An 18,551-nucleotide genomic window follows, 5' to 3' on the forward strand; every position below is an offset into this window, starting at 1 on the left:
TAAAAAAACAACAACCACAATAATTGTCTTGGATGAACAGTTATATAAGTACATAGGTGTCATGAGAATCATGAGAAGAAGGAATAAAGAGATTTAAAAAAAAAAAAAAAATTAAGATGCTTGTAACTACATTAGATGTCCTGACAAATAACTTTTATAATTTATTGTGTAGCATGAACTGTCCATTTACTATTCGTAAAAGGTTTTTAATATTAAAACCGGTGGATAATTAGGTAAACAATTAAAGCATATTATTTAAGTAAACCTCTCTCTTTCATTATTTTCTAATACAAAAATGAGATTTAAAGTTTCAATCATTTTGTTATTTAGAAAATTTCATGTACATCAATTATCAACCATCAAAACCAATCTTAACTCTATCTTCTTGAACAAACAGAAACTCATGAAGATTAAAATGGAAACAGACCCTGACCCTCTTATTGAATGATATTACAAGCAGTAGTATGATTTGCTCTAAAACTATATACAAGTTTTATAGATAAACATACAAAAGATTTTAGAAAAAAATGTTTAAAACTTGTACTTGAAAAGGTAGAGTTTTAAAAGGCTATATATAATAAACAAATAAGCTACAAAGTTAGACAAAATAAATCAGGAAAAATAGACACTTATCCAGTATACACCAATAGGCCAAGACTCCAAGAAAGTCCACATTAAGAATAATATCCCTATAGCCTACAAGCTATAATCTGTCCTTGTCGATCCTCCCTTCTCTTGTCGTGCAAAGTTCTGCTATGATGCTAGTTTTATGATAAACATAGCAAAGACAATGAACTAGCTATCTCTACCCTTAACGTTATCCTATTTTTATGGACTAGCCTGTCCTTTGATTCAATGATTATGAACAACACTTATTTAGGCAACTCAAAAGCAGAATAAAAATTTCATTGTATTTGTTATATTTTATCACAAGAATGAAAAAAAAAAAAAAAAAGACTCACTTTTGTAAAGCTTTGGAGATCACTGACATTTCTTTCTTTATACCTAAAGGGAGGATAGTATAATTTTCCGTGATATAATTTCACCAAGTTTATTTTATAATAGATGAGGGTGTAATTGTATAAGTAATTGGGAAAATGTGTTTTGAGTTTATAATGAGCATTTATAAAAAAATTATAAAAAATTATAGTTGCAAAACAGAAATTTGAGTTTTAAAAACGCAATTTTAATCTTCCAAAACACTTCAATTTAAGCCCCATGATAATTTTTTATTTGGTGAAAACCCAGTGATTAGCGATTATGTAAAACACTTCAACATCTTTCTGTTCTTTTTCTTTTTTTGGTTTTTCAGAAAATTTTAATTGATAAGAGACTAATGAAACAGAACGGCTTCAACATCGTCCAACTAAAAATTAAATAGAGATAAATATTCTCTCTTTTTTTTTTTTTTTTTCAACAAGGAATCTACTTCCAGAATCTAAGCTCAACAGAGAAAAAAAAGTGAATCAAATCTAAAAATAAAAAATAAATACATAAACCCAGGAAAGGTCACTGAAAATTTTGGAATTAATTTAACAAAGGAGTGCTTCATACTCGTAACTGATGGCATCATATCATTTCGAGTGTACATAGATGGGCTGTACAACATCATAAAAACCTGAGTAACATTAGGCTGTTATTCAAACCACCTAATCTCACAAATTGCTTTTGACTTGTACCACATGTTGATTTTACACGCCTCATAATTGAGGTTTCTTTCTTATGTTAATTTTTCACGCCTCTCATAATTGATGTTTCTTTCTTCAACCCAAGCAAACCCAATGTAATTACAATTCACTTGTTATCATCTCTTACCATAGGCAGCCTGCAAAACTCATTCTTCACTTCCTTTGCAAGCCGATGATGGTAACTACATGCAGCTCAATGATAGTTCTTTGTCATCCTTTTCCCCACAACTGAAATGAAAATATATTATACATTCTATTTGCTACCCTAGGTTACATGTTGATTTCTGTTCCTAATGGATACACAGATAACTGTTTAATGGAATTTAAAGGGTAAAGAAATGTTTGGAACTATGAAACACCAAGGTTCATTTTATTTCGGAACTTCGGCATTTTGCTATCATGTTGTCAACGTTGGCAAATGACAAGCCGTCTAAATATGGCAGCAGTCGGTCATGGAAACATCCCCTCAAGAAACTCATCAAAGTTATCATCGTCATCAACTTTATGATCATCAGTTGAAATTGAAGCCTTTTTTCCTGCAAAGAACAATTTAAAAAAAATGTAAGCTCACAAGACTAGTAGAATGCCTCATCTATTAAATAAAATAAATAAATAAATAAAGTAGAAAGCCAGGTCATAGCAAATATATTTAAAAAAAAAAAAGAGAGGAGTGTACAAGTGTAAATTTCCATAAGCTATCCTTTCACTCTATTGTAATAATCACAATTATTGGCAGACCTATGAATAGAAGACTTGCTTAGCTAAATGAAGGGAACTAAAGGATGCACTTAACCTGCATAAAATCTTAAACCCATTTCTACTTCTAATTTGGAAGCAAAAAAAATCTCAACTCTACAAGCTACATGGCTGTAATAAGAATGAGAAATTGTCAAAGCACTGGACAGCCCAAACATGCAACATTGAGCATGTCCTAGAGATAATGGGCAACCTCCTGGACCTAGAATAGTGATTTTAGGTAAAGATGATTGCTGATTAGTTGGTAAGAATGGGAAAGTCAAAAGCTTCCCAGTGGTGGAGACTAAAGAACCACAGTTATTTAAAAATGTCCTTGCCTTCTTTCTCAAGACCAGCCCCAGACGAAAGAAAATTATGGTAGAAGAAAATAAATAACCAACAAATCCCAAAACTCTAAACCAATAGGGAATATTTGCGCATCTACTTCAGCTCTTCCAGCGAAACATGTGAAAACTGGAGGAACATTCATGAAAAATTCCTCACCCATGTCTCCCTGGAAGGTCCCTTTGATTAATGCTGAAGAGTGAAGACTCCAATCCTAGTTTGATGCTAAACAAAGCAAGTCTCGGATAGAGTTCAACGTAGCAACTTGGGAAAAACTACTAAGCAACCTATGCCAAAAGTTTTCCTTTAAATCATTAACCACCTATCTTACCCAATACCAATATACAGATCCATCTAGGTGTTTAAATTAAACTTGTGATAAACTAATAATTAAGCAATCGTCAAAATTTAAGACATGATCAGTCAACCAAATGGGAGGTTCAATTATCAATTTTGGAAATCAAATCCCTCTTAATAGTTAATAATGTCTTAGAATTAAGATACTCATCTATCATCATTTCATTTGTTCCATGGAACTAGTGCACATCCAAACAGTAGATTTTGAAAATTGGATTTGGTGCACCAATCAATTCCATGGCCTATCCATGATTCGACAACAGACTAAAAGATTTTGACACAAAATAAAATCATATATACAAATGTGAACTGAATATAAGCACAAGAACATCTCATCATGCAAAAAATGAAGTATAACCAGAGGAATGTTCAGACCTTTTCTTCTCTCCATGCTCCCTTCACAGTCATTATCTGTTTCATCAATACTCCTTGACCGATTCCTGGAAACAGACTGAGTAAGTAAATGGAATTTTAATCAGCAGTAAATAGGCACGAGCGCAAAAAAAGGCTCTTGGCTTGAATTGGCACCTCTTTCTTTTGTTTTCTTCTCGTTCTCTTTTTTCTGATTGCTCCTTCTCTTTCCGCCTTTTGTAATGAAGCTTATCCGCACATCTATTGAGAACGATCAATAAAAAAAAAACATTATAACATGTTTATACATCTTAAATTATGTTGTCATCACAAATTCATAAGTAGACTTATAGAATCAGCAAAAGCCAACTCACCTCTCACAAGTTACCAATTTCACAAGTGCTTGTTTGTTTTCTCCAGCTTCAGAATAACTAAAGTTGACCTGCAATGTAACAATCAAGTAAGATGAGATACAAAACTTAAATGGACAATTATAGATACTGTTGATAATATAGCTGGATGCTTGTACAGAGGCACATATATGGGGAAAAATTAACAACAAATATTATCTTCCTCTTTTATCTCAAGCTTCTAAGCATAAGGAAAGATGAAAAGAGATCAGTATCACTCACCCCATATGTGCTTAAAGTAGACTTTAGAACCAGTAAGATAGCAGTATGATGCCTAGCATAACATGGACATTAATACAGAATGTGCCAACTGCCTAGATGCATAATGAAATTCCAACAAGAGTGTAGACATGTTTACCTTCTCATTGTATGAATGATGCTTAAAATCCACACCAATGTATATACATACATGCACCAGAAAAAAGCACTTAATATTTTATAAAACTTCATAGGTCTCAAAAGAGTTACAAAATATAACAATGGCAACATGCTTCCTTTATGTAGAAATTAATCCCAATGAGTTCAGCCACAAAGGAGTCAAGTAAATTAATCTTTTACCACTTAATCATTTAGAGGTGGGTGAGATCATTACACCATGAATCATATATGACTAAAGCATCGAAAGGCATGGTCAAAGTACTCAAAATTGCTGCTGCTAATAAAAAATGAGAAAACAATGAAAGCATGACGAGGCCTCTAACAATATCAATATGTACAAACAGAAAGATTTTATTATACATAAAATTTGACAATAATATTTTCCATTGTAACTGCCAAAAGTTAGACCTCCAAGTCTAATCCCATTCATGCAATGACCAAGCATGACAGCAAATTTGAACAAAGAATGGACACTAATAAATTGATAACAATTTCTAAAGAGGATGGTAGTAAATTATAAAAATGAAGATTTTTTTTCTTTTCATTCCACCATGAAGATAACACCATTTAAATTCTTTAAAGCCTCACCCCCATATTGGTTGGTGTGTATACAGTGTGAAATTCAGTAAAATTGCATTACAAGACCCGTCACCAAATAAACTGCTCATTGCAACTATACACACGATCAGAAGTGGCCTCTCTCCTTACCCCCCTCAAAACCAATATACCATGAAGAAATGAAACTGGTAATTAACTAATTGAATGTATTAATTGTAAAATAGAGAAAATCCCTTTAAAAAATAATCTCACAAGAAATTTCAGTATTGATACTTAAAGTTACACATGCATGGTCAAAAGACTCACAGCTGTTACCTAGCATTGCCAGAATGATACATACACTTCACTTTTTTTTATTGATAACTTACACACGCACTTAGTAGGCTGTGAACCCATAACCTCACTCTCTACCCATGCTTCTGAGAGGAGGAAGTATCATTTGAGTGAAGACTCGTTCGCAAAAACATAAATAAATGAGATTTAAATTCGTCCAAAGCCATAAGAGAAATTGTCATAAACCAACAAAAAAATTTCCATACCCATAAAATGCTAAAGAGATCAATGATGTTACTAAAACACTTGCCTCATAGCTAGCCAAGTCATCTTTTTCATCACAGTGTTTGTTACCACATATGAACTGCCCTGACAAAAAGGGTAACAAATCAATTCTAAACTCAAGTCCATACCCACCTACAAGATTTATTTTAAAATATAACAAAAAGAATGAATAAACTTGATAATAGCACAGTGCAATAATTTAATCAAGCAAGGGAGGAAGACTAAGTTTTCAGGTGGTGTTAAGATTAGCTATCAAATATTTGGTCAACCCTAAAATATTCAAATCAGTAATCGAAATATGGCTGGGAGTTGGGAAAAGCTGGGCCAGGTGGGTTGGACTACAGGGGTGCTCTCTATTGGCAAGCTAAGGGGTTAGAACATAAAATCCCCCGAAGGAATCATTAACAGACAAAAATGAAAAAACATCATTACTAAAATAACAAGGAGAAATAAAATACCTTTCCCAGATATGACTTCCTTCTCTGCCCTCCATCTCAGACCAATCTAGACAGAAAATTTTAGATAATAAGTCAAAAACTTATTGTATGTATTTTTTTTTTTTAATAAAAAAAACTATGTATTTAAACACTAAAGCACAATTTTTATAACACAAATGGGGAACTACCACAAAACTAGAGAATGTTTATTCTCTTCCCCGCTAAACATCATTTGAAAGTTAAATTAGACTCTAACCTCATAGAAAATTTTTTACTAGGAGGGCGTTTGGATTCAGATGAATCCAGCGTCCACGTTTCCAGTGTTGCGTTTTGCTTTGTTTTTTTTTTTTTTTTTTTTTGCCCGCATTTGTTGACTTTGGGAGACAAAATGTACTGTTGTAAACAGTGTATGTACTGTTCATACACTGTACATACACTGTTCACATATTAAAAAATATTAAAAATGGATCCCACAGTAATATTTACACATTTAAAAATTATTTTGCTACAATGTTTTAAGTTTTCAGTTTTCAGTTTCAGCAACAATAAGCTCAATCCAAACGGACCCTAGGTATGAATGTATCAAACAGCAATTAAACAAGTCCCTTTTTAACTAGAACAGTAACCTATATAGTAAAGCTGATAATGTCTCCAATTTAAATGTCCAAATACTAAGCAAGATACAACAAAGTAGTTCAGGTTATATGGGATACCCTAAATCATTGTTTAAAACCCAACTAAAGAAAAATCATTTCCACTTTCTTTGACTTCCCACAGTTTCCTGTAGCTTATTTGCTACATTTGAGGCAAAAAGATAAAAGTTAGCTTATTTTTAAAAAAGCTAGGTTTTTTTTTTTTTTTTTCCCTGTTGCTAAGTAAAATGATAACACAGCTTATTTCAGTTTCCTTTTTATTAATAAAAAAACTTTTTACCCTCCTCTTAAAAAGGTGCAGTTATACTACCACAGATCATATAGGATTCAGACATATGAACCAAAAAGGCAAGCCATGACTGGTGCGTGCATCTTGTCCCTTTAAGGATAGTTACATGTACTAAAGACAGCTCTACCACTAATCTACAATAACTAGGCAAGCATATTAGAATTCAAACTTACAGGACAAAGGGAAGAAAAGTAGAATGAAACAAAAGGAAACATAGGAAGCTAACCTACTTCTCACTTTGTTTGTATGACTTTGTATGACTTGAAAATTCACAGAAAATGAGCTTCAGAAACTCTTAATTGGGCTATTTCAAGCTTTAGTCCAAATACATCAAAATAATAAATCACATTTAAAAAAGTTGTAATCACCAGAAATAAGCCTCCTATATGGTGATGGAACCATCACAGACAAACTATCCACTGTAAGCACACTCATATATAGATAAAAGAAAGTTCTTTTAAAGTGACTAAAAATTTTAAAAGCATCAAAGTGAAGGTTCATCAGTTTAGTTAAACTTCAAAGTAGGAAAGATTACAAATATGTATACTGAGTAAACAATCACCTTGCCAGTTTTGTATTGTGACATGTCCGCTATGCAATATCTTCAATGAGTTAAAGGTAGTGAAGGAACAAAAAACAGGTTCTACTCATAATACGGTAGTAGCAACCCAAACACTTGAAAGCTCAATAATATTACAAATTCAAAATGTAAATGCGTTAGAGAACAGGCTCTCAAATTTAAAAAAATTTAAAAAGTAGAAGAAATATCCCAGAAGGCAGGCAAAAAGGGTACTAAAAGCATGTCCATTTAATTTGTTCTTTCCATTGCAGAACATTAGACCTTAACCAACATACCTCATGATCAAAGTATGTTCACCTAAAGTTATCAAAGGTATGCTCATGAATTGCAATTACCATACAATTGTTACATCACATGCTACTGAGTTGTTTTATGGATCAATAGAGTGAAATGACAGAAAACGAAGGAAAGAGGAAAGCAAGGAATAGCTAATATGAGGTGAGCAAACGCAAAATGAGCAAGTATGCATTTGCATGAGATCAGGTCAGGAACAGCATGTGGAGCTCGTATAGGGTAATGATATAAAGGTCTGGCTCCCTTTAGCATAATAGATCACAGCCCTTGAAATGAGCAATAGGCAAGCTTTTGCATGGGCAAATGAAAGGCAATTTCATTCTTCCCTTGTCTGGACGAATGATTTCTACTACACAGAAACTTGTACTAAGATCTATTTGATTCTGTAATGACTGCATGCCTACCAAGAACATAATTATTGTGTACATCCCTCTATTAACTAAGGTTACCAGGAACCAGAATCACCATCAATTTTTAAATCATCTTAAGCATTAATAAGCCACATTTAAAAATTAAAAAGAATGAAAGCAAAATAGTATCTGCTTGCAAAGGATACTCTTTAAAAAGCTTATCATAATAACGCTTCACCAGCCTTTGCTCCCATGATGGATCCATATCATCTTCCTCAGTACGTATGAACCTTTGTAAATAAAAGAGAAGATTATTATTTTTGATCATCTAAAAGAAAATATTATTATGAAAACTGCCTAAAGCAAAGTCCAGAGAGTGGGGGAGAAAACATTCAGGAATATAATCTGAATTGAAGTGGAGAATTTAAAACTTTATACAACAATATGAACAAAAGAAGTCTACTGAGGCATCTACAACCAGTAGATATACAGTATGGAATAACACAATGAACATACCGATATCCCTCCCTTAGGGTGTCTCGATCAGTTTTAACAGGTAACTTCACATTTCTAGAGTCTTCTTTTCCATAAAAGCTAGCTGCAATATAAATCAAGATTCTCAAAAGAATTTCTTTAACTGCGGAATGAATATGCAGTGATCTTGATAACTACAGCTACTGTTCAAGAGAAATAGCCAGATATTCTCCAGCTGTAGTGGCCATTTGGTATGGCCTATTTTTTTTAAAGGGTGGTTTAAAAAGGCTGTACAACAGCATATTTATATATATATATATATATATATAGAGAGAGAGAGAGAGAGAGAGAGAGAGAGAGAGAAAGAAAAAAGTGGGGGTTTTTAAAAAGTGAAAATTTAATCCGACAAACCAAACAGGCACATGATCAGCTTACCTAATGAAAATCATTGTTGGCAACTAAATGAAGCACATGCAAGAGATGTTAAAGCATGTTCCTACAACATTACCAGTACACTACAAACACAGATACCATGAAGTCCACAAATCACTTAATAGATATCTACACTCTTTGTCACATCTCTTGTCCTAAGCTCTAGTCACTTAGATAAGGATGCTTTGCACAAAACAGAAACCACTATAATAATTTCATCAATAATGAAGAAAAATATAAGGACGACTGTAGCCCCCTTCCTCCTTAGTGGAGAGGATTGTTCATCACCCAATTGCTTTAGGACATGAGGATTAAACAAATAAAAAGCTCATTATTTGCAATGCTTCCTCAGTGTCCATTTTCTGTCTCGAACTATTCTCTAACTATTACCAATAACTTCAATGTTTCTCCACCATATTTGATTATAAGTAAGAATCCTCCAAAGTTTCACAAAATTCAGAAAATACAATAATTTTTGACAAAAAATGAAATTCCTCCGCATATGAGCCCCAATTCTGATACCCAATTGCATTACAAGAATTTCCATATTCAATAAGTTATTCCAACAATGGGAACTAAATTAAACCATATGCTGCTCCTAAAATTCATATTTCCAGAGTTTCTACAGCTCTGCATCTCATACAACAAACCCTAGCAACATAATCCAATAGCCCCAAGAGCAAAAACTTAATCCACACACATATAAAGTAAGAACCAATTGCAACATTTTCACCTAAGAGATCAAAGCCACTAACAAACCATACCAACAAAGTCCAATCTTAGAAACAAAAACTATACACAGTAGAATAGAAACCTATTCTATTTTCCCAGCGCAAGTTACAATCAGTATGTAACATGCAATCACTTCCCAAATCAAAAACAAAAACACACCATTTATACCCCAAAGTTAGGAAGTTACAAACTTTCGTCCCAAAAAACATAAAATGTGCCAATTTTTCACTCCCATCCGTCTAAATCTATTCGGGGCAACATCAACTTTTATTGCGCCACTTCACATCCATCAATCCACCCTTGATGGCAGATAAACATAAACATAAAAAGTACCCATTTTACTCCAGGCAACACTTGACCAAAATCAACAAACTATCTACGCATTGCACGAACTTATTATCGTTCCACATCAGCAATTTCATCCACCATGTATGCAATTCCATTATCAGCATATAAACACAATCACTATATCAATACCCTTTTAAAGTTTCCACACGTAAAGCAACAAACTTTAGAAATTAAACTATATTTCAGCCCAAAAAAAACAGCAACAACAAAAGCAATGCCATTTACACACACACACACACACACATATATATATATATATTAATTACCATAATCTTTGAGGAATTTCTTGTGGCGATCATAGGCGTTGAGACCTCGGATATGAGCTTGGTACTGCCTGCAAAAAAAAAAAAAAAAACTTAGCATATACAAATACAAATATACAATAATTACTTAGAGGCATCGAATCGAATCGAATTGTGAAAGAAAATCAAAGGTAAGAGAGAAATGGAAGATAGGGGAAGAAGGTGAAGCTCACTGTTTTCGCTCTTCTCGGTCGAAGATCTCCGATCTCAGTGACACAAACGACGCCATTTCGATTCTTCTCCCTCCACAAACCCTAGCTCTCTTCACTGTAGTATTGGCGTCAAAGAAGAATAAGCAATTTTTTTTTTGTATTTTTTAGTTAAGTACAAATTAGGGCAAAGATTCGGTCCAGTGCTAGGTGCATTGGACCCGTTAAGACGCCAATGACGGTTTTAGCAAACTCATGCACTAGACCCAACTCGGTTCCTACAAAACTCTCCGTGCATTGGACCTGTTAAGATGCTAATGATTTTTTTAGTGAACTCATGCACTAGACCCAAGTCGGTTCCTACAAAACTCTCTGCGCATCGGTCTTGTTAAGATGTTTTGTGTGTTGGATGCCGATGACGGGTCTAGTGAATAAAAGCACTAGACCCAAGCTACTTCCACACAAAATTAATCGTATCGGGTCTAGTTTACAGGGCGCATGTTTCTCCCTTAGATTGATTGTGGTTTTGGTATTTAAGTTTTATTTTTGTCATTTTGAGCTTATAAGTTTATACTTTTTTATAAATAAAATTTTAAATCGTTTCTTTAATCTTTAAATTCATTTTTGTTGTCAATATTTTCCTTTTCGTTTAAAATTGCCATTATCTACTTCATACAAAATGTAATTTGTGGGTTCTAGTTAGTTTAACTGGTAAAGTTTCTAATGGTTGAATAAGAGATCTGGGGTTTAATTCCCGCCTACACCAAAAATTCGATTAGTGTCTTAGTCTAATGATAAAGAACTATCATCAGGAGTGGACACTATAGGTTGAAACTCTCTCAAAAAAAGAAAAAATAAAAAAGTAATTTTGTTCTCTTTCCAATTTTAATTTAAAATAATAATAATTCTATATAAAGAAAACATTTTTAAATATAAAGTGGTAGATTTATTAGTTTCTGATTGTCATTATAACCATTGACCAATGCCGACGCATTTCTCACATACTTTCGCACGTATATTTTATACATTGATTTAAGCTTGTATATATTTTATATATAAAAATAAGTATATGTTAAACCATATACATAAAAATATATGTAAACATAAATTGTATACGAATAAATAGAAAGTGGTAGACGACTAGTTGATCATTGGTATTTCAAATGCTCATATACCATGAGAAAGAAGATTCAGACAAATTTTATGCTTATTAGATAAGATGGGCACAAGTTGGTGTTTGCAACTTTTGATAAATAAAAGGGATTTGGTTATTTGAAACAAAGTGACACAATTTAAAATATATACTATGATGAAGATAAATTGTAGCAATAATATAGGAAAAGCCTTAAATTATATCCCCAAACACAAATTTAATAGGGATGGAGTATGCAAAGTGAAAATTGGTTACTATTCTTCAAGGTAACACTCAGTATTAACTTTTTATTTGTTAAACATTTAAAGAAAAAAATCATTATTACATATCAATTGTCTATACCAACTCATTTAAGCTGCTCGATCTTCTTGCCTCCTATGAAAGCATGTACGGGCAACAAAGAAATAGAGGCAAAACATCAATCTTCTTTAGCAAATCTACCACTTCAGATATAAGGACTGAAATCAAAGAAGCTTTGGGGGTTTCGGAAATTGTGCAGTATGAAAAGTACTTGGGGTTGCCTTCATTTGTAGGAAAGAGTAAAAGGGCAAGTTTTGATTACGTTAAGGAGAGGGTTTGGAGGAAGCTTCAAGGATGGGAAGAAAGTCTTCTATCACAAGCGGGGCAAGAAGTTTTGATTAAGGTGGTGGTCCAAGCTATCCTAACATATACCATGTGTTGTTTCAAGCTTCCACTAGACCTTTGTAATGAAATTGAAAAACTTATTCGTGGCTTTTGGTGGGGACAAAGAGGAGAATGTAGGAAAATTCATTGGGTTAAGTGGGAAAAAATGTGTGAACCAAAATCCGAAGGTGGCTTGGGGTTCAAGGAATTGTCATTATTTAATGATACTCTTTTAGCCAAACAAACGTGGAGGTTGCTGCACAACACAAATTCTTTGTTTTACAAAGTGTTTAAGTCCAAGTTCTTTCCAAACTGTTCTATTATGGAAGCCAAGGAGGGCTATGGAGGGTCGTATGCTTGGAGGAGTATTTTGAAAGGTAGGGAGGTTATAAGGTGAGAAGCAAAGTGGAGAGTGGGCAATGGAGAATCAATTAAGCTTTGGGGGGATAAATGGCTGCCTTCTTTGCAAAGCCCAAGCCTCCAAAGTCCACTCACAGTTGAACTACAAAATGCCACGGTGATTTCTCTAATTAATCCCTCAACCCGCCAATGGAATATTCAATTGCTGCCTAACCTTTTCAACCAGATGGAAGCAGATCAGATTGCACAAATCCCACTAACCTGAACCGCCTCAGAGGACTCTCTCTTTTAGCCTTATGTTCATTCCGGCTAGTACACTACTAAGTCAGGGTATTATTTTCTCAAAACCGAAGCTAATATGGTGAACTCGCAGCCCCCTTCCCAAGCCAAGCTGATGAAACCACTTTGGAAGAAAATATGGAGTTTATTAGTGCTGTGTAAGATCAGAAACTTTCTTTGGAGGGCTTGCAAAAATGCTATTCCAACTTTGAATAACCTAAAGCACCGCTACGTGGTGGAAGATTCAAAGTGCTCTCTGTGCCCAACACAATGAGGATGTTATCCATGCTTTATGGTCTTGCTCGACCCTTGCATAGGTGTGGAACGAAGACCCCCGATGGAGCTTTAGAGGTCAAAAAGTCTTCCATGATTTTACCCATCTAATCACCCATATTTTTGAGTCAGGGTGTAGTGCTAAGTTGTTTGTTATGAAGATTTGGACAATTTGGTACCAAAGAAACAGAGTCACAACAGCTCCACCGGGATTCTCTCTAAATCTGATAGTGCAGCAAGCGTATGAGGCATTATTAGAATACCAGACCGCACAACTAAGGCATACTACGGCAGCACCTACAACCAGACAATGTGCAAGATGGTCTCCACCTCCTTCGAACTAGTATAAAGCTAACTTTGATGCGGCAATCTTCGAAGATGTTGGCAGAGCAGGTCTCAAGGTGATAATCTGTGACAGCCAAGGTCTTGCAATGGCTGCTTAAGCTCAGAATGTTTAGTTGGCCAGCTCAATGGTGGAGATGGAAGCACTGGCAACCACACGGGCAGTAGAACTTGCTGCAAAAATTGGTCTTGATAGGATTATTTTTGAAGGCGACTCCAGCATGGTCATCAGAGGCCTAACGGATCAGGTGCCAAACTTTGTGCCATTCGGCTTTCTCATAAAAGAGGCAAATGACTTGGCTAATCGGCTTAATCATGTAAAATTTCAGCATGTTGGTAGAGAAGGAAATAGTGTAGCTCATAACCTTGCTAGGCATGCACGGCATGTCACAGGTTTTTCTGTTTGGATAGAGGATATTCCGTCCCTTTTCTTTGAAATGTATCAGGCAGATTTACCTTCAACTTAATAAAAATCACAACCCTATTTCTCAAAAAAAAAAAAAAAAAAAAAAACTCATTTAAACTTATAACATTGAATATTCTAGTTAATTTATAAAAAATATAAAAGATAATAATATAAGATAACAAAACATGAATACCTTTAAAAAAAAAAATTGCTAGTGTGTTTTTTAATTCCTTTTGAGGATTTTTTTTTTTTTTTACTAAATAAGGTAGGAAGGAATAATTTATTCAAATCTCAACTGACAAACAACATCAACGATACAAATGAAATCTTGTAGTAGAATAACATTTATGTTTATACATTAATTTAAGCTTGTTTATACTTTATATATATAAATATTGCTTCTTTTTTAAGGCTCTGCACTTTTTTTTTTTTTTTTTGTAAACATAGTAACATATATTACCTATATACCAATTCATCAAATGTCGATTCTTATTATTATTTTTTTTTTTAAAAAAACCCATCAATTCTCTCCTTTCCCCATCCTTTGATAAGCTCTTCCTCCACTCTTTGTTCTTTTTCTCTTGTGTATAATATTAGCCATAAGAATCTCACTAAAATACACAAAATGGACAAAATTAAAAAGGAAAATTTGAAACATCAGTTACCAAAACTGTTATTATTAAAATTTAAGTATTCGAAAATGGAACAGGATTTTACGGATTTGTTTTAATAAGTGCATATGTTGGATTAGTGTGAATTCACCTCCTTGCCTTTAGTCTACCGTGAAACAAGGAATTTCAAAACTCCATATAATATACTGCAGAAGAAAAAAATAATTAAGAAAATATATTAAGAGAAGAAGAATGAGTAAAAATGAATGGAAAAATATTATGTTTTAATAAAAAAAATTGGGGGAATACCATGTAATTAATTCACCATAATATGGAAATTGTTAAAATTAAGATTGATCAATCAAGGTCACTGGGAAGCCCAACAACAAGCAGCTCTACTGCTCTACACAAAGTTCTAATAAAAACCTTGGACACGTGGCAATCAAATTCAATAAACATTGGAATCCCAAATTTGGTTATGTGATTTTTTAAAACCCATTGTTTTCTCCATTTTTCTCATATAATGCTTGAATACATTGTTGGTGCCTATTTAGTCCATAAACTAATTGTGTATTGGAAATTTAAGCAATGCTTTTAGTCTCCTAAATGATGTGGACAAACTAATAACTAAAACATTATCACTCTATTAGACACGTTGGGGACTACAACAAATCGCTTTAAGTTTGTTAGATATTGAAGTTTTTTACTTAAGAATAAAAGCAATCACTTAAACCATTGGGACTAAAATCTTTAATTGGTTAAAGTTTAGTGACTAATGGTATTTTTTTATCCTTTTAATAAACATATGTATAGACATATACATAAAATATAGACAAACATATATTGTATACGCACAAATAGAAAGTGAAAGCACAATGGAATGACCTATTTTGGGATGATTGCTTGCTTAAGCAAGGTTAAACAAGCCATCCGTTGATGGATGGATGATGAATGACCTATTTAAGTCACGTTTTTTCAAATTTAAAATTATGACTTTAAATAACAATTTTAGATGTAATACATGATGTGACTATGGTTTTCCGAGTTAAATGAAGAGCAGCCAAAAATATGAAATGGGCTTATCCGCTTATGGAACAAATTTTAAGCAATATCATAACTCATAAATGGCTTTGGTTCAAAAAATTTCCCTAATCTATCATAATGCATTAATGCTCAAGACATAATTATATGTAGTACTATGTACCAAGACTAAGGTACTTTTGAGTGTAATATAAGCATACTTTTCTTCTTAGAGTAACGTGTAGTCCAGTGCCAAAGACGCTACAGAATTGAAGAAATTCTAGCTAGCATATGGATCTTACAGGTTACTCCTAAAGTTAAAAATTTCTCGTGGAGAGCTTATATGGATATGTATAAAGTTGGACTACAAACTTAGTTACAGCTTAAGGCTACAGGTTCTATTAAAAAAATTAACACGACAATATAGCTTGAAGATTTAATAGTTGGATTGCATATTTTTTATGTTTTCAACATACATGTGCAATTTTCATATTAATTGAATGTTATTTACTATTTGATCTATAAATTTATTTTTTAAACATAATTTTAAAATATAAAAACGTTTAATTGATGACGTAACTATTGATTTTTGATATTTTAAAATTTTTGCAAATATAAAGAATATAAGAAGAAAATGTAATCGAATAGTGGGTTTTTGTCAAAATTCAAATCCAATAAAAAATATTGAACGGAGTTATAGTCTTAACAAACTTTATCCTATGAACATGTTGTTCACAAAGATCAATTTAGCAAAAAGGAAAATATTATTTGATGGCTATTGTCCAATTTGCACTCAAGAACCTGAGACTATTGCACATGTGTTGTGGAATTGTCCTTCAGCAAATGATGTGTAGATTTTCCAAAGGGGATTTTACATTAAGATTTACAACAATCAATAAAATAATATCAGTTATATTTATATTATTTTTTTAAGAAGAATCTGATATATTTATTTATTTACTTATTATTTTAAAAAGTGAAATAAAGCTCATGTGGAGTAAATTATATTATACTTCCATCTTTCTATAAAGAAAAAAAAAATCTCTTGAAAATCATTTCCAATGCTATTTTTTCCACAATTATATGTTGTTGTTGAACCCTCCTTGTAATTGAAATGGTTTGGTAGATTATTTATTTCAACAAATTTGTTTTTTTATATAATTGAGACATGGAGTTGGTGAATCAATAATCTAAACAAAATGGTGGGGCTGTAGTAGTTACTTAATTATATGACCACATGAATGTGACATTCATCTGCAGAAGAAGATATAACAAAAGAGAAAGACATTTCAATCAAGAAAAGCTAAGACCACCCAATATATATATATATATATCAAAATCTAGCTAAGCAATAAAATAAAAACGAAAACGATAGAGAGCTGCAGGTACTATAGTTCAGTGGATACTGGTTTGCCTCATATTAACTCAGTCGGTAGACATTACTTTTCCAAGCCTCATTATCATGGTCATATTTGCAGGTTCAGGACTAGGGTGAGTTCCTTTTGATGTGATACACTTTATCCATTTGGCTAAAATCAGCCATTGCTTTCAATGGATAACGAATTGTATATTCTTTTCTTAACAAGTGGTAAAAAGATTTTTTTCAATAGTTTACTTATGCCTTTCGAAGTTAGTGTTTTTTAGAAAATGAGTTATTTAAAAAAATATATTTTCCATATAACAATCCCATTTTTTTTTTAATATTTGATGGTAACAATTTCTTAACTTATTTTATTTTGCATGTTATGAAATAAACCGATTGGTATCTTGGTTTAATGATAAATATGGCAATTATCAGAAGTAGACGTCATAGATTTCAAATTTTATATATATATATATATATATATATATAAAACTAGCGGTAAAATAGAGTTGTTTTAAAAAATAAAAAATAATTAAACTTTTTTATTGACTAAAAATAGTTTTCCTTACATTTATTTTTTCTGATACTACAAAATACTGAAAAATGTAAAAAAACTATTTTCACACAAAATTTTTCATCAAAATAAACCGAGCGTTACAGTTAAAAAATAAAGTGAACAAATATTTGAAGTCTAAAAAATTACAAATTCTCTCAAATTAAATGCATTTAAGCATGTTATAAATCACAATTCAAAGTCCTCTTTATAAATTTGAGGTTACAAATTCTCTCAATTAGTGAGGCAACCCATCTAATTTCCTAACAATCTCAATCAACTCCTTTTTCTCTTTATTGTAGAACTATAAAGACGAATGAATCCACCCAGACAGAGAAAAACAGAGATTTGAAAATTTATTGGACTATCCCTAAAAATAAAAAATTAATTAATTTTTTTAGGGAAATAATTATTGGACTAAACATTCCATGAAATTACACGGAACGACGGAAAACCAGATGAGCTTTTAATTTCAATGGTTTTTGACTTTTTCTTTTGCAAAATGATTAAAACGTGGTCAGTAACTAAAATCAATATTATTCAACCTTTTTCTTTTCTTTCTTTCTTTTCCCCTTTTTTAATCGATATTGTTCAACCTTTTTCATTGGGTACATGATACTTTAATATGTCAATGATTCAACCACTTATGCTTTTAGCATATAATATATGCCATGATTGCAATTATTTAGTAATATTGTTAATAATTTATTAGATCAATAGATCTATGTTTTGTGACTCTAACTTTTATATATTTCATTAGATTGATAAACTAAACTAAAGCAACTCAATTTGCCTGGTTGTATTTATTTATTTGTTTCTCCTTTTGAAGATGTCTTTTACAAAGACATTTCACTTCCTAAATCAAAAATCTGCCTAACCTCATACCTTTCCCAAATTCTCATTTGCAAATATAATAAAAATAAATTTAAAACAATAAAAGATATTTATATATACACACATATATTAACCATTTGGGTATGGTATTGGAAATGATTAGACTTGCTTATTTCAATTCAAGGATAGTCAAACCCCTAACTAAATAGTAAACTTTTGGTTTTAATTTTCCAATTTTCAATCTTAATATTTTATTTTCAAGCATAGTTTTCCCCCAAATAATTCTATGTATATATGGTTTTTTTTTTTGGCG

The 18,551-nt window shown here is 32.3% G+C and overlaps 1 protein-coding gene across 2 annotated transcripts; it reads right to left on the bottom strand.

Annotated features, from left to right (window-relative positions):
- Positions 1 to 1,508: 1,508 nt before the first annotated feature.
- Positions 1,509 to 10,846, bottom strand: LOC115986766 (protein FRA10AC1). Of its 2 annotated transcripts, none has more exons than XM_031110045.1 (11): positions 10,445 to 10,846; positions 10,236 to 10,303; positions 8,500 to 8,581; positions 8,190 to 8,273; positions 7,322 to 7,361; positions 5,839 to 5,884; positions 5,406 to 5,464; positions 3,851 to 3,918; positions 3,654 to 3,737; positions 3,501 to 3,576; positions 1,509 to 2,224 (listed from the first exon to the last, which is right to left on the bottom strand). In XM_031110045.1, the coding sequence occupies exons 1-11, from the start codon at positions 10,498 to 10,500 to the stop codon at positions 2,054 to 2,056; spliced, it is 834 nt and encodes a 277-aa protein (XP_030965905.1). In that variant the 5' UTR covers positions 10,501 to 10,846; the 3' UTR covers positions 1,509 to 2,053. The 2 variants fall into 2 exon arrangements, with proteins under 2 accessions (XP_030965905.1, XP_030965906.1); XM_031110046.1 differs by having other exon boundaries at positions 3,501 to 3,565; positions 10,445 to 10,843.
- Between the last annotated feature and the right edge of the window lie 7,705 nt (positions 10,847 to 18,551).

This window comes from Quercus lobata, chromosome 4 (genome assembly GCF_001633185.2).
Source record: "Quercus lobata isolate SW786 chromosome 4, ValleyOak3.0 Primary Assembly, whole genome shotgun sequence".
In the NCBI taxonomy this organism is placed as follows: domain Eukaryota; kingdom Viridiplantae; phylum Streptophyta; class Magnoliopsida; order Fagales; family Fagaceae; genus Quercus; species Quercus lobata.